At 45.0% G+C, this 16,854-nt stretch overlaps 2 protein-coding genes across 2 annotated transcripts in view; both read right to left on the bottom strand.

The window, feature by feature from the left end:
• Positions 1 to 1,088, bottom strand: part of LOC123506500 — a 37,523-nt gene extending 36,435 nt beyond the window's left edge. The window contains exon 1 of the mRNA XM_045258629.1: positions 1,067 to 1,088. Coding sequence (XP_045114564.1) covers positions 1,067 to 1,088 — 22 coding nt within the window. The remainder of the gene's footprint in view (positions 1 to 1,066) is intronic.
• On the bottom strand, positions 710 to 5,140 carry LOC123506788 (transcription elongation factor A N-terminal and central domain-containing protein 2-like). Its single transcript, XM_045259123.1, has 4 exons — positions 4,940 to 5,140; positions 4,435 to 4,583; positions 3,931 to 4,072; positions 710 to 3,317 (listed from the first exon to the last, which is right to left on the bottom strand). Exons 2-4 carry the CDS (start codon positions 4,561 to 4,563, stop codon positions 2,461 to 2,463), a joined length of 1,128 nt encoding a protein of 375 aa, XP_045115058.1. The 5' UTR covers positions 4,564 to 4,583; positions 4,940 to 5,140; the 3' UTR covers positions 710 to 2,460.
• Positions 5,141 to 16,854: the final 11,714 nt, after the last annotated feature.

A 16,854-nucleotide genomic window follows, 5' to 3' on the forward strand; every position in this document is an offset into this window, starting at 1 on the left:
TATTTACTGTCCGTTGGCTAAACCGTTGGCCATCTCGCTGCTCGCCTGAGATTTTAAAATGACTAATTCGCAGTAGACATGGGTGTATGCAACTTGCCACAAATATGTACATAATAATAATAATAATAATAATAATAATAATGTTTCTTCCAGGTAGAGGTCAGCCGAGCCCTTAATCTGGTGCACCTCACAGCCTCCACAAATGCACACGCCTTCCCACTGCTGCGGTATTTAGTAATGATTAGCATTTCCTTAAAAATGCACCTTATACTGTATAAAACTTTACAAAATTATAACTTTAACAGTCAGCTGCCGCGTACTACCAGTCAACCGCTTTGGGTACGCGGAGCGGCTCCGCACTCCTGTGTGAAATCCAGATCTACTGTTATCTGTGGTTAGGATAAAAATTTTTTAGCATATAGATTTTTTTTGTCATTGTTTTTGTGTCATCTTATCTAAATGCCACAAACAATGAAGTGACCAAACAATTAACTTTAGGATTCTAGTGTGAGTAGTCATCTGTTTGTATTTATAGAGGAGTGAATCAAGACTGGCAATGTTGCATCTCCTGGTGTCAAGTCACCATATCTTTTTTTTTTGTGTACAATATTTAAAAAGCATATAATTCTGTAGGTTGTGAGCATGAGATCATACTTTGCATCTAATATTAGATGCTTCTTTACATTGACAGGAATATGAAAACATAACATTCACAATGTATTTATTTAAAAAAGCTTGTAATAAAATATTATATAAGTCTATGATGCACATTCTGGCAAGAAGCAGAATGAGTAGTTATCACCTTTATGCAGGGAGTTAATGAATGCCATGTCACATTATTATTTAACAAGGTACAATATTAGGCAAATGGGAAAAGAGGCAAGCATAACCCAACTCTTAAAAAAAAAAAAAAAAAAAAAAAAAAAAAAAAAAAAAAAATTGATTTGTTTCACATCAGCCAAACAATGAGATATGGCTCTGGTTCAGGTCTTGGATGTGGCAAGGTAAATAGCCATCCATCTCTAACACCTATAACCCAATCTTACACTCACACTCACTCACTCACCCACCTCCATCAGCTTGCCCATCTAACCACTAGCTCAAACACATCCACCCACCCATCCATATCCTGCCATCCACCTACAAACACACTGACATAACCATCCACAACCACAACTACCCATTAATCCATCCACCATCCACTGACCCTCTGCCAATCCATCCATCTATTTACTCACCCACACCTCAAACACACACTACACTCACCCAGCCACTCTGACTCACCCATCTACCCACCCACACAACTGCAGCCACACATCCCATCACTGACCTCAACGTACACATAGGATATAGACTTGCACTTCTTGAATTTATCAGAAAGTGTGTAAGGCACATATTAACTCAATGGAGCTTTCTTCAAGGCATGAGTCTTCTATATTAAGCTCATAATCAGGAACACTATGCACTCTCTCTCTCTCTCTCTCTCTCTCTCTCTCTCTCTCTCTCTCTCTCTCTCTCTCTCTCTCTCTCTCTCTCTCTCTCTCTCACCAGAACTATTTATGAAGGTCACATAGACAATTGACCAAGTTCTCAAGAGTGTTTGTCCTGATAATAAAGTGGAAATCTTTTTAATCTGTTACTAGAACCAAGAAAACACCCATAATAACCGATTTAACTTCAACTGGAGCAGTGGTTCCCAACCTGTGGTATGCATACCACTAATGGTATGCGAAGCCCTTCCAGGTGTTATATGATGAGCACTTTCAAGATCATATACAATTTTCAGTTAGATTAAATTAATTAATTTCTTAGAAAAAATATCATTGCCTTACACAAGGTAATCTGGCATTGATCAACTGGTGGAGAAGAAACAGATACATCCCTTCCATCAAATTGAAATGTGTTCGATGTTGTTGGTTCAATTATTGTGTGTTCTACTTCTGAATACACTGATATTTACTGGAATTGAGTTTTCTGGAACCAGGTGGTATGCAGGGATTGTATGGGGCCCCCAAGTGGTACTTGCTCAAGAAAAACTTGGGAACCACTGAACTAGAGGCTTGTGAGTGAGGTGTGGCCAGAAATGCTTCAGAATGTTGTCTTTAATCCCATAACATGGAAATGTTAAGTGATATAGTCACCTATACCAATACTATATCAACTATATCTCAGTTGAACTCCTCCATCTTCACTGTAGTAAAGCTACACACATCAATCACTCCATGTAAATAAACAACAAAAAAAAGATACATGGAGATCAATGCAGATTTTTCTTCTGAAAATATCATATAAAAAGGTAAAACCTAATGACAACCTACCAACAGTATCTACATCAGAGTGACTGTCACTTTACTGAGTCCAACATATCTACATCCTCTGACAGTATACTTCAATATTTCTACCAACTATGTGTTACTAACTTTATGCTTCTACCAAGAGAACACAAACTAACACTAGCCATCAGTTCTTCCTGTGTTGATTAACAAAATCCTGAACTGAGAGAGTGGCTTGGACAACTGCCTTCCTAACGTCTCCCTGGTGCCTCAGTGCAAATATCATAGAGCGTATGGTGCGCCTGTAACTGTTGTCAACCCGCCTCGTGTGCACCTGGTACACTTCCCTCTCCAGATGGTCTGCTATCATGTCTACTGATTCCTGCTGAGTGTCTGGTGTGTCTCTACCTTCTCTCTGTTCTCCTCTATCCCTACTCCTCCCTTCCTCCTGGTTCTTTCTGTGTTTTTGTTCATATTTTTCTGTATGACAGTCTCTCTTTAATCTTTTATGGTTTTCTCTATCTTCACTATTCCCTTTCTCCTCCTCCCCATCTTCCTCCAGATTCTGTTTATGTTCAGATTTCTTTGTGGCTTTGTCTTCCTTTGATCTTTTATGGTTTGCCCTATCCTCACTCTTTTCTTCCTTCTTTTCTATCCTTTGCTTAGTGTTATGTATTACAGGCTCTTCTTCAGTACTGTCACTCCTTGGTCTTTTACCAGATGACTTTCCTACACTAGTGCCTTCATCTTTATGTCTGTGCTTGTGCATGTTTTGCTTTGTCTTTTTCATATCTAAAATCACAACTTCTCCACTGTTCTCATGTTCTACTTTTCCTCCTCCGCCTTCCATTTCTCTCTGCAAGGCTTCAAGTAACATTTGTTTTGCTGAGCTTCTAAGTTTCTGAGTCTTGAGGTCACACTTCACTTCAATGTACGGTCTGTTCACTTTGCTGAGAATGTGGTTCTTCCATGCTGTGTACACCTGCTGTGCTGCCGCTGCCACTTCAGCCTCTTCAGCACGGCACAGCTTGTGGACAGTCTTCCCTAAGGTGGCAAACAGAGCAACCAATGGATACAGAGACACAAACTATTCATACACACACACAACCTTAACCTAACTTTGAGGTCAATGTGAGTACTAAGACACATCAAGAGTCACTGACAGGATTGAACCAAGAAAGCTCACAGGAGGCCTTGTCTGACACCACAGCTGACAACATCCTGACCTCCTCCATGACAAAGGTGACCAAAATTCTCCTCATCCCAAGACAAGCCTCACAGGTGGCAGACCATGCAGGCTCCACTGGGAACACCACGGGAGCACACAGCACCCCTCATGGTACCAAGATGTGACCATTTCACCATCCAGACAAATCCCCACAACTATACATCACCAATCATCTACTGACACTAAGTTATCCTTAACATTAAGAAGTCTGCTTTAATGTTAAATTATCATATCCATGGAATGTTTACAAACACAGAGAGAGAGAGAGAGAGAGAGAGAGAGAGAGAGAGAGAGAGAGAGAGAGAGAGAGAGAGAGAGAGAGAGAGAGAGAGAGAGAGAGAGAGAGAGAGAGAGAGGTACAAGTGTATGCTACAAATAAAGTAGGGGTGTATATATATAAGAGAAGTGCAAGTTAGGTAGCACACTGACCTAGTTTTGTCCTGACGAGCACCTCTTTGGCTGGTGTCTTGCGCAGCAGGTGCTGCAGAGTATCCACCTTCAGTTCAGCGGAGACGTCAGTCCGCTCCAGCACTACCCTTGCCCTCTTCATCTCCTCCACCACCACCACACCCTGCAATACACACACGCTTTACCACAAGAGAAGTGGCTGCAACAGACTCTTTGGGCTACAGGAAGTAGAGCACGGTCAGAATTCAAAAGAGCACTCGGAAACACTACTTGGCAACTCGGCAGTCTTTCTTTTTGCACGAGGGAAAAACTAGCCAAGGGAAAAAAAAAAAAAAAAAACTTAGTTGCCAGTCCCCTTGCAGGTCTGAGAGTTAGCAAAAAGAAAAAATGAATAAATAAAAGTTATAAATATCTTGAAACTTCCCTCTTAAATGAAGTCAAGTCATAGGAAGTTGGAAATACAGAAGCAGGCAGAAAATTCCAAAGTTTGATGGGATTGAAGTAAAGCAAGTTAGCGTGAGTCACCTTGAGGGACTCCAGTGTGGCCTGGCGCATCCCCGGCTCCTTCTTGGAGGGACTGGTGGCCGGGGACACCCTGGGAGACCGCACCACAAAGCTGTCCAGGGTTGCCTGACACCTGCTGCGCCTCTTCATCCTGATGGTGGTCTTGCTGTCTGTAATGTTAATAATAAGTCAATAGTGTCTGTACCTTTAAACATGCATATTTCCTCCTCCATCTCCACCCTTTGTCTTTCCCCTTCCCTTGCACCAAGGCAGTGGTGGTGTGGGCTGAACACAACACATCTGGAGCATCTGACAGCTGTACCTATGACACTGCCTGAGTATGAGTGTGTTGGCCAGTCTTTGTCAACACAACAGGCTTAAAGCTTTTTATAAGTGATCTTCACTATCAAGAGATCAGCCGTGGAATTAAAGAGCTCCATTAATTGTAGTTACATTTAACACTATAATGAAGACGATAATGTTATTTTAGTATCATCTCAGAAGGAAACTGGTGTGGCACGCTTGCCTGTTACGAGGCGATGTCCCCCCCGGTAAATTGCGATTACGAGGCTGGTCTCTATGCCTCCAAGTTGTCAAAGATGCTACAACACAGCGGTAAACCCCCAGTGGGTCAGGCAGATCGGCAAGGCGCCCACCACGGTGAAACACGGCACCTTCCCGCGGTGTTGTTCAGCCAGGCGCCAGCCGCCACCGCGCCAGCTGACTAAGTGACGTCATGGCTGGCAGCCTAGCGCGGGGGATTTAAAAATGGCACGATGATCTCCCTTTAATGTTTTCATTGTGTTTCTTGGTTGATTTGGGATTATTTGGACTAAGAAACAAAATGTGACCTGGCGAGCTAACGGCTAGAGGGGTCTTAGGCGCCTGACTGCTCTGCCCTTTCGAGGGGAGAGGGCTACCCATGCTAGTAAGGTCGCCAGTGAGGGGCCAGACTAAATGGTTCCTACGTAGGCTGCCAGTGGACCAGCGGAGCCACCCGCTGGAGGGATCGCCCAATAGGGGCCGTCCTGTGCTGGATGGTTGGGTGTCCAGGCTGGGATGCTTTGGGAGGGGGTCTCAGCTCTGTCGTGGACAAACATTCGTATCATGTGGGGCCTTTTTAAAACGACTGGTCCGCATGGGGACGAGGTACCCGTCCACGGCAGCCAGCGCTCCTCCCATTGTAGTCCCAGTAGGTGGTTTCCTTGCCCTGGAGCCAATTTTTGTGTAACTTTTTTATGGGAAAACACAAAAACATTCAGGTTCTCGTGAGGTGGCTGACCTGGCCCGCGAGACGTCATCTTCAGGTCTGAGTGGAAGGAGGATTCCCTCCACAAGGGCCTCCCACAGCAGTCTCCTGTTCTGGGAGTTCTTCTGAGGGACGCATTTCTGCTGCATATGACTCCTTTGATGGTAAATGTTAATCCATCATTTTCTTATCACGCCTTGCACTCACTTCTCAAGGTGTATGGCACGGTTCTTCGCATTCGACTTGTTTATGATAAGGACTTTCCTTCTAACCGCTGCTATGTGACGTTTCTGTCATGTGATGAAGCCCGTTTGGCTTATGAACATGTAGCATCTCTGCCCTTGCCGGCTCTGGCTTTAAAACTGAATTTCTCCAGTCACGTAATATTTCAGACAGTGACATGGATTACATCCCAAATGTTTTGAAAACTATTTAGAGAATTCAGTTCCTGAAGTCCGCCAGATCCCGCCTCCACGTTGGTTTGTGGCGTACTACAGAAATGGGCGTGGAATTTCATCCATGCCTCCCGGTACCTGTCCAAAGAGATCGGCACGATTCCTGAGGGAAACCTCAAGAAATATGGTAAGGGGTGCTCGTGCGAGCTAAAGATATTACGCAGGCAAGGATGTTGCAACATCTCCCATGCCCTTCTGACAGCATGTTTGAGACTGTAAAGGCTCATCCCACCTTTAATTATAGTAAAGGTTGTGTGTACAGTCAGGATCTTTATGAATTTCCTGAGGAGGAAATACTAGCAATGTGTCCTAGCTCAGTCCAAAAGGTGACTAAGATGAGGAATTCCTCCAACATGGTCCTTCTCACCTTTTTGGTTCCACCCTCCCTGACCGTGTTAATATCGGTCCTATCAATCTTAGGGTGAGGCGTTTTGTTTCTCGCCCTCTTCAGTGTTTCTCATGCTATGGGTACGGTCACGGTAAAAGCTCCTGTAAGGAAGCTTCTCGATGTGGTAATTGCTCTGCACTAGACTCACATTCTGAGGAGCATTGCAATGCTGCTGCTTATTGTTTCCATTGCCGTGATGCTCACCAGGTACGTTCCAGGCAATGCCCAGGTATCGCCTGGAGCAGGACATTCTACAGCTTGCTAAAAGCCAGTTCATCAGCCTTGGTATCGCCCAACGTGAACTCCTTTACCGCCAGAAAGATGGTGCTGGTGCGACATCTTATGCTTCATTGGCCGCTCGCTCTTCAGCTGAGTCTGCCGGTCCGAAGACAACAACTCCTGCTACCTCTCGCTCTGTTGGGAGTGGTGGTCCTGTTCGTTTGCCTAATAGGTTTGCCCTTTTGTCCGATGACGCAGGTGAGTCATCTGAAAGATGTGACGAGAATAATACGGACTTGACCAAAGTCACCCATGTAGTGGATGTCCATTTGCCACCTGTATCGCCTAAGCCTTTGAAGGGCCTGGCCAAGCGGCAACGCGGTTCTGTGGAGTCGATAGATTTAGCTCAGCCAAAGAAATCTAAGGTTTCTCCCGGTGCACATGATCGTGAGTCCTCCAGGGACCGCTCTGCAATGGTAGCTCCAGTAGTTTCTGTCCAGCCTTCTGTGACGCCCTCCGTCTCAGATCGGGCTTCTTGTGATGAGGACGGTCTTAGCATGGAGACGTCCGATGATATTGTCACAGCCGTCCCTCGTGGACCCACTGTGTCAAAAGTGCAGTCCAGCCTGACCTCGTCCTCCGATGACCGGTAGGAGTGATGATGGTTCGCATCACTCACCGGTAGGCCGAAAGGCTGCGGTCCAACGACCCGGCACATCTCAACTCCCGGTGTCTTCTCGTCGGTTGATTATTTCTAGTCAGGTGAGTCACGGGCAGCCCTTCAAAAGGCTCGCCCGTCCACTGCACCTAAATAGTCATCTTCAAGCTTCTACAGTGGAACTGTAGAGGCCTTCGCGCCTCGTGGGGAACTCCGAGCTTTACTGTCGGAGTTCTCTCCAGCCTGTGTAGCTCTACAAGAGACTATGCTAGGTGATAGTACTTATTCTAGTCCTCCTGGCTATCGTGCCTTTTTAGCACTCCTTTCCTGACCAGGGCCACCACGGTGGCACAGCTATCCTAGTCCGTCAGGATATACCTGTTGTCCCTTGCAACTCAACTCTCCCTTCAGGTGGTTGCTGTTAAGGTCTTTATGGGACGATCCTACACTATTTGCAGTTTATATCTCCATCCTCGGGTTCTTGTCTCCAGGGGTGAGCTTGACGGCCTGGTGCGTCAGCTGACTCCGCCTTTCCTCTTGTTGGGAGATTTTAACGGCCGTCACCCATTGTGGGATGAAGGTGCTAGTAATCCTCGTGGGGTTTTAATCGGTTCTTTTATTGAGGATGAGGGATTGGAGGTTTCAAATTCTGGGGATGTTACACATTTCCACAGTCCTACTGGGACTTTTATCTAATTCTTTCCTTGATTTTAATTGGCGGGTCCTACCGGATTTACACGGTAGTGACCACTTTCCGATTTTATTGGAATCTGTGAACTCTGAGCCACAGTCCCGGCCCCCACGCTGGGTTTTAGACAGATTGGCCTCGATTCACAGACCTTAGCTCTTTTATCCGTCCGTTGGCAGACTTTTCTACTTGTGCTGAGGCTGTTCATTATTTTACCGATTTTTACGTTCAGCAGCGCTTCAGACAATCCCTAGGACGTCCGGTCGCTTTACTAAGCGTCCTGTTCCTTGGTGGAATGCAGCATGCACCAACTCTGTGAGAGAGAAACGGGCGGCTTTCTCTCGTCTCCGGCGACATCGTGGGGACCCGCAGTGTCTGGAAGCTTTTCGACGCTGCCGAGCTCGGGCCCGCCGCGTTTTGAAAGAGGCACAAAGAGCCTCTTGGAAAGCCTATATCTCTTCCATTAACGTTCAAACACCTCTTACGGATGTCCTCAAGAAAGTCCGCGAAATTGCTGGGAAGTATTTTGCTCCTTCCCCACCAGTTTTGTTGTCTGCTGGGCGAACGGTGGCAGACCCTAAGACTGTCGCCGACCTCTTCGCGGAGCACTTTGCCAGTGTTTCCCGGAAGGATCCTGCAGCCCAGGCGCACGTCACCGCCAGAGAATGGAATCTCTTGGCATAAATTTTTCTTCCACTGGAGGAGTCTTATAATGTCCCTTCTCTGCCTCCGAGTTGCGGATTGCTTTGTCCTAGTGTCATGACTTCTCCTGGTCCAGATGATATTCCTTATGCCTTCTTGCGCCACATGTCTGACAGTGCTTTTAACTTTTTATTAAATCTTTATAATATGATTTGGCATACCGGTGACTTTCCATCTTCTTGGGCTGTGCCAGTGGTTCTCCCATTTCCGAAGCTTGGGAAAGGTCACCTCGAGGCTACGAACTACCGTCCTATATTTTTGACATCCTGTATTTGTAAAGTGTTGGAAATGATGGTAAATGTAAGACTCATGTGGTACTTGGAGAGGGGGAAGTACTTGTCATCGGTACAGTATGGCTTCCGAAAGATGAGGTCTACTACTGATGCTCTTTTATCCCTAGAGTCTTCTATTTGTGAGGCCTTCGCTAATCACCACCATCAAGTAACAGTATTTTTGACCTGGAGAAGGCCTACGACACAGCTTGGTGTCATGGCATTTTACAGTCTTTGTTTAATTTTGGCCTTCGTGGCCACCTTCCTATTTTTATCCAGCAGTTTTTATCCAGACGTCTTTTACGGGTTCGAGTGGGAGTGTTCTCTCCGAGGCTACTGCTCTAAATGATGGTGTCCCACAGGGAAGTATTCTTAGTGTTACACTATTCGCAGTCGCCATAAATGGTGTTATAGATACTCTCCCAGATGGCATTCACAGCTCCTTATATGTTGATGATTTATGTATTTCTTTTGCTGCTGCTAGGATGTCACTGATTGAGCGCAAGCTCCAACTGGCAATCAACAGGGTGTCCAGTTGGGCCAACATAAACGGTTTTCGATTCTCCACCTCGAAGACCGTAGCCATGCATTTTTGTCGCAACCGTGGTGTTCATCCAGATCCTAATTTATACCTAGCCAATAGACGCCTGTCATGTGTGGAGGCGACTCGATATCTTGGCCTTGTGTTTGACAACCGTCTCACCTGGGTTCCCCATTTCCGTTCTCTTAAGGCGTCTTGTCGGCAGGCATTATCCCTTCTTCGGGTTTTAAGTCACACTTCTTGGGGTGCGAACAGGGACACTTGCTGCTTCTTCACCGTACACTTATACTTCCCAAGCTGGAATACGGCTGTGAGATCTACTCATCAACGGATGCACGGCTACGCTGCTTGACTCCGTGCATCATGCTGGGGTCCGCTTGGCTACGGGTGCATTTCGGACATCTCCAATACCTAGCCTACTAGTGGATGCTGGTTTCTGGCCGCTCGACCTCCGGCGCCAGTCTTCGATGCTCCGGTGTTGGTTTCGCACCCACCGTCTTCCTGATTCTGTCCCTTGTGTGTCAATATTGCGGGACTCGCGTTCGCAGGCGTATGTCACTCGACCGAGTCTCCCTAAACCTTTTGGCCTTCGAGTGCAAATCTCATGATGGATTTATCTATCGACCCCACTCCTGTCTACTCTTTCCGGCTCCCACGAGTTGGTTATTGGCAGCTTCCTGTTGTCTCATTATGCCCTCCTGCCATGGATGGCAAGAAGGATTCCCCACCAGCTCTGTCCCACTCACGGTTTTTAGAACACTTTTTATCCATTCTGATGATCCCTGTTTTTACTGATGGTTCCAAATCCGACGCAGGCGTTGGGTTTAGTGTGGTTTTCCTCTTTTATCGGTCTGGCAGCCTTCCTTCAGTGGCATCCGTCTTTACTGCGGAGCTGTCTGCCATAGTCCTAGCTTTACAGATAATTTTACTCTCCCGGTTTCGTCTTTTACAATTTTTAGTGACTCTCGCAGTGCTCTTACTGCTCTCTCTCTCTATTATTTCCCCTCAACCCATTGGTTTTATCAGCCTTGGAGTGGCTTTATCTGCTTAACAACAGAGGATATCGTGTTGGGTTCTGCTGGGTCCCTGCTCATGTTGGTGTTCCCGGGAACGAGCAGGCAGATCTCCTTGCCATAGAGGCGTCAAGTCGCGCTCCATCCCCTGCCCCTGTCCCGTTTCGAGATTTATTCCAGTGTATTTGTCTGGCGATCGTTACAAGTTGGCAGAGGAGGTGGCAAACAGAACTCAGGATTTGAGTTTGGCGAATGAACTACGTAGGGAGGATAATTAAAGAAGCCTAGCCTTGTCAGTTAGAAAGACTTAAGTGCTTCAGGGAAGCATTATACCATTGGAGTTTTTTGTACTCCAGTGCCCGATGTTAGCTTGGGGCGTTGTCAGAGACGAGGCTGCAGACTGCCTGCCCCACCCACTGTGAGGATATAGTAAGGTGAGGGGGCACGGCATCACATCCAGTAGCTATGACAGGAGCGTTTCCTCGCTGGCAGCCTACAGGAGGACCCAGAATAAAATCTTGTGTCAAGCCTCCGTGTGGCTCACGCAAGTGTAGTGTTGTGTGCGCTCTCCCCGGCCTCCCCTGCCTTGCCATGTGTATGGGGGACAACAGTGAAGGAGGGCGGTGGCGTACCAGCATTTTCAAATTTTAAGAAAAATTTAACAGTACCAAAATAAAAAAGAAAAAAGTAAAAATCTTTATACAACGAAGAATCTGTTCTTTATTTCAGTGGAAAGCAAAACTTTTTGTATTCAGAAAATGTAATATAAGGTAGTATGGATGTGCTTTTCACCTCAACATTATGATGTGTTTGGACGCCATTGTTTTCAAATACATAACTTTCGATTTTATTTTTATTTTTTTTTATGTATGAGGACCAGCCAAAAAAAAAAAAAAAAAAAAATATATATATATATATATATATATATATAAAGGCTCACGAGTGCTGGTTCTTTAGAACAGTGCTATTCAACCTGGGTGGACAGTCCACCTTATAGTGGACGAGATTAGTGAGGGGTGGACTACTGGGTATTTAGAGCCTCTTAGTTTGAGATGAGTTGTGTAAATATATGGATGAATATGTAAAAGTTAAATAAAAAAAAATAAGAGAAACTGCTTTTTTCTGTTTATATAGTCATAGCAATGAGATATGAAACATAGATTTTAAATATTAAAAACGTGAAATTTTTAATGAGACTTTTTCGGGGTGGGGTGGACAGTTTCTACTTAATCACCACTAGGGGTGGACGACATTAAAAAAGAAATCAAGTTGTAGGAAGTCGGAAATACAGAAGCAGGTAGGATGTTCCAGAGTTTACCAGAGAAAGGTATGAATGATCTCTGAGATTATTGATGAACTCTTGCATTAGAGAGTTGGACAGAATAGGGATGAGAGGATAAAGATAGCTTTGTGCAGCGAGGCCGCAGGAAAAGGGGAGGCATGCAGTTAGCAAGAGCAGTAGAACAGTTAGCATGAAAATAGCGATAAAAGATAGAAAGAGATGCAACATTTCAGCTGTGAGAAAGAGGCTGAATACAATAATTATAGTCAGAAGAGGGAGTTGATGAGACGAAGTTGAGCATTGTTTCGTAAACAATCGTCTCGGTAACGTTATTGTATTTTGGTCTAAAACTAGTGCATTCCAGTCAGGGCGCCTTTTTTCTTATTGCAATTTTTAATATGAATTACTGTACATACATATACATTGGCCACGGGGACACCTCAGCCATGCCTTGCTCCAGAGGTAAGTTCACCAATGCTTGCCTGCACTCCCCTGTGTTTCCAGAGCCAGAGAATAAATAAAAGCCAGAATCAACCACCAAAGTAGATAAATAGCCCATTAAATAAGACAATGGTTACGTATATCCCACCATGACACAGACCAAGTCTCCAACCCCATCTCTCCTATTGTCAACTCGTTAACATTACCTTCAATTCTCAGTATTCCCTGCTGTTTCCCCCCTGAAATGCATTGATATATTTTAGTGGAAGGAGAAAGAAATGAGGGGGTCATTGGTGCAGGGAATGCCTTCGCAGGCAGAGTGAAAGAGGATGTAACGCGGCTGATGTACCTCCTCCTCCACTCTTGAGACTGGGTGAGTGCAGGGTAATTCATCGCTAAATGCCTTTGGTTGATGGGATCCCGCGCACATTTACCACATATGGAAGTCCTGGTAAAGCAGTCGGGTTATTCCTCAACGTAAAAGTCTAAGTGTAGAAGGGCCTTGAGGGAGTGTACTTAGTAGTAGTAGTAGTAGTAGCAAGAACTGCAGCAGCAGTGTTATAATCATTATTTTGAGTATTGGTGTGTGTGTGTGTGTGTGTTTTTTTTTTTTTTTTGTTTGTTTGTTTAATTCACCATGGTCATCTGCTGGTCATCCAGCCAGTCTTCCCCATTACGGAACGAGCTCAGAGATAGGGGCTGCACATTAAGAGGCTTGCCCATTTGCCTCGCCGCCTCCAGGGACTCGAATCTGGGCCCTATCGATTGTGAGTCGAGTGTGCTAACTACACTATGCAGCGTGTGCGCGCGCGCATGCAAAGGACGGGCTGCTCAATGTGGGATTTTTTTTTTTTATGAAGGGAAAAGAGCCAGCCAAGAGCAAAAAATAAATAAATAAATAAAAAAAAAAAAAAAGGCCCACTTGAGTGCTGGCTCTACAAAGGGAAAAATATCAGCCAAAATTAGGGGCCGCCGTGGTACAGTGGAACCATGCGTGTTTTGGGGTCCAAGGGTCTCCAAGCGCACGGTTTCGAATCTTGTCCACGGTCCGAGTGTAGGTTGGGCTTCCTCACTTGGGGCAAGGGTTTCCTAGTGGGTGGGCTTTGAGATAGGAGGTACCCTAAAAAGTATCCCCTTTAGCCCATAAGTTCCTGTGAAAAGCCCACATGGTATAAAAAAGAAAAAAAAAATGTCTTGATACCTCCTTCTTAAAAGAAGACAAGTCGTAAGAAGTCAGAAATACAGATGCAGGGAGGGAGTTCCAGAGTTTACCAATGACAGGTATGAATGATTGGGAGTGCTCGTTAACTCTTGCATAAGAAAGTTGGAGAGAATAGGGATAAGAGGAAGAAGAAAGCCCTGTGCAGTGAGGAAGGGAGGCATGCAGTTAGCAAGATCAGTAGAACAGTTAGCATGAAAATAGCAATATATGATAGGAAGAGATGCAACATTTTGGTGGTGAGAGAGGCTGAAGACAGTTAGTCAGAGGAGTAGAGTTGATGAGACAAAAAACTTTTGATTCCACCCTATCTAGTAAAACTGTGTGACTGGAACCCCCCAAACATGTGAAGAGTACTCCAGATAGGGGCGAGAAAAACTAGCGGAGGCACCTCAGAAAGTCTAACTTCATAGAAGCTGTTTTAGCAAGAGATGAGATGTGAAGTTTCCAATTTAAGATTATGAGTAAAGGATAGACCGAGGATATTCAGTGTGGAAGAGGGAGACAGTTCAGTGTCATGGAAGAAGAGGGAATAGTTGTCTAGAAGGTTGTGTTGAGTTGATAGATGGAGGAAATGAGTTTTTGAGGCATTGAAAACGATTAGATTTTCTCTGCCCCAATCGGAAATCTTAAAAAGATCAGAAGTCAGGCGTTCTGTGGCGTCCCTGCTTGATCTGTTGACTTCCTGAAGGGTTGGTCATCTCTGAAAGAATGTGGAAAGATGTAGGGTGGTATCATTAGTGTAGGGGATAGGGCAAGAAGTTTAGTTAAGGTCTTTAATGAATAATAGAAAGAGAGTGGGTGACAGGACAGAACCCTGAGGAACTCCACTATTAATAGATTTAGGAGAAGAACAGCAGCCATCTGTCACAGCAGCATTAGAACGGTCGGAAAGGAAACTTGAGATAAAGTTGCAGAGAGAAGGATAGAAGCTGTAGGAGGGCAGTTTTGAAATCAAAGCTTTATGCCAGACACTATCAAAAGGTTTTGATATGTCAAACGCTACAGCAAAAGTTTCACCGAAATCTCTAAAAGAGGATGACCAAGACTCAGTAAGGAAAGCCAGATCACCAGTAGAGCGACCTTGATTGAAGCCATACTGGCAATCAGATAGAAGATTGTGAAGTGACATATGCTTGAGAATCTTCCTATTCAGGATATATTAAAAAACAGTAATTTGAGGGATTAGAACAGTCACCCTTTATAGGAACAGGCTGAATGTAGACAAACTTCCAGCAGGAAGGAAAGGTAGAAGTTGATAGACAAAGTTGAAAGCGATTGGCTAGGCAAGGTGCAAGCACGGAAGCACAGTTTTTGAGAAGGATAGGAGGGGCCTCATCAGGACCATAAGCTTTCCGAGGGTTTAGGCCAGCGAGGGCATGGAAAATATCATTACAAAGAATTTTAATTGTAGACACGAAATTGTCAGAGGGAGGAGGAGAGGGAGGGACAAGCCCAGAATCATCCAAGGTGGAGTTGTGAGCAAAGGTTTGAGAGAAGAGTTCAGCTTTAGAGACAAAAGAGATGGCAGTGGTGCCATCAGGATGAAATAAGGGAGGGAAAGATGAAGTGAAGTTACTGGAGATATTTTTGGCTAGATTCCAGAAACCACGAGGGGAGTTTGAGTTTGAAAGATTTTGACATTTTCTACTTATGAAAGAATGTTTGGCAAGTTGAAGAACAGACTTGACATGATTCCGGGCAGAGATATAAAGTGCATGAGAGTAAGGAGATGGAAGACAAGTACCTTTGGTGGGCAACCTCTCTATCATGTATAGAACGAAAACAGGCTAAGTTAAACCAAGGTTTAGAAGATTTAGGTTGAGAAAAAGAATGAGGAATGTATCCCTCCATGCCAGATACTATCACCTCTGTTATGCATTCAGCACAAAGAGATGGATTTCTGACACGAAAGCAGTAATCATTCCAGGGAAAATCAGCATAATACCTCCTCAGGCCCCCCCAGCTGGCAGAGGCAAAACGCCAGAGGCACCTTCGCTTTGAGGGATCCTTTGGAGGGATTGGAGAAATAGGACAAGATACAGAAATGAGATTGTGATCGGAGGAGCCCAATGGAGATGAAAGGGTAACAACATAAGCAGAAGGATTAGAGGTGAGGAAAAGATCAAGAATGTTGGGCGTGTCTCCAAGATGGTCAGGAATACGAGTAGGGTGTTGCACAAGTTGCTCTAGGTTATGGAGGATAGCAAAGTTGAAGGCTAGTTCACCATGATGTCAGTGAAAGGAGATGAAAGCCAAAGCTGGTGGTGAACATTGAAATCTCCAAGAATGGAAATCTCTGTGAAAGGTTAGAGGGACAGAATGTGCTCCACTTTGGAAGTTAAATAGTCAAAGAATTTACTATAGTCAGAGGAGTTAGGGGAGAGATAGACAGCACAGATGAATTTAGTTGGAGAGTGACTCAGAAGATTCAAGAGCGTGGGCACGAGAGCAAGTTAAGTCGTTGCGTACATAGACGCAACATCCAGCTTTAGAACGAAAATGAGAATAGAGAAAGTAGGAAGGAACAGAGAAGGGGCTACTGTTAGTTGCCTCAGACAGCTGTGTTTCGGTGAGGAAAAGAAGATGAGGTTTAGTAGAAGAGAGGTGGTGTTCCACAGATTGAGAATTAGATCTAAGGCCGTGAATGTTACAGAAGTTAATGTAGAAAAAGTTGAGGGAGGTGTCAAGGCATTTGGGGTCATCATTGAAAGAGGCATCCAACCTGGGGACATTTTTGGTCCCCTCCCCAAAAGGGGACTCTGAGGCATGGTTTGGAGTACCCATTTTTCATTTAAATTTTTATTTTCAAGTGAAGGATGTATGTAGTTTTGTGTGAAGAAGGAGAGTTGTCTTAGAGGGCAGGCTGTGCATGCCCCCTTGAGTTGTGAGACACAAAGGTAAACGTTCAGCAAGGTCATAACTAGCTTTAATGGAAGGTTCATAACACCCCCTAAACTAGTGCTATTAGAACTTGCTGGGAATAAGTTATCATTTTGGTAGGTGTCTACTCTCTCTCTCTCTCTCTCTCTCTCTCTCTCTCTCTCTCTCTCTCTCTCTCTCTCTCTCTCTCTCTCTCTCTCTCTCTCTCTCTCTCTCTCTCTCTCTCTCTCTCTCTCTCTCTCTCTCTCTCTCTCTCTCTCTCTCTCTCTCTCTCTCTCTCTCTCTCTCTCTCTCTCTCTCTCTCTCTCTCTCTCTCTCTCTCTCTCTCTCTCTCTCTCTCTCTCTCTCTCTCTCTCTCTCTCTCTCTCTCTCTCTCTCTCTCTCTCTCTCTCTCTCTCTCTCTCTCTCTCTCTCTCTCTCTCTCTCTCTCT

The sequence above is a fragment of the Portunus trituberculatus genome, chromosome 20 (assembly GCF_017591435.1).
Source record: "Portunus trituberculatus isolate SZX2019 chromosome 20, ASM1759143v1, whole genome shotgun sequence".
In the NCBI taxonomy this organism is placed as follows: Eukaryota; Metazoa; Arthropoda; class Malacostraca; order Decapoda; family Portunidae; genus Portunus; species Portunus trituberculatus.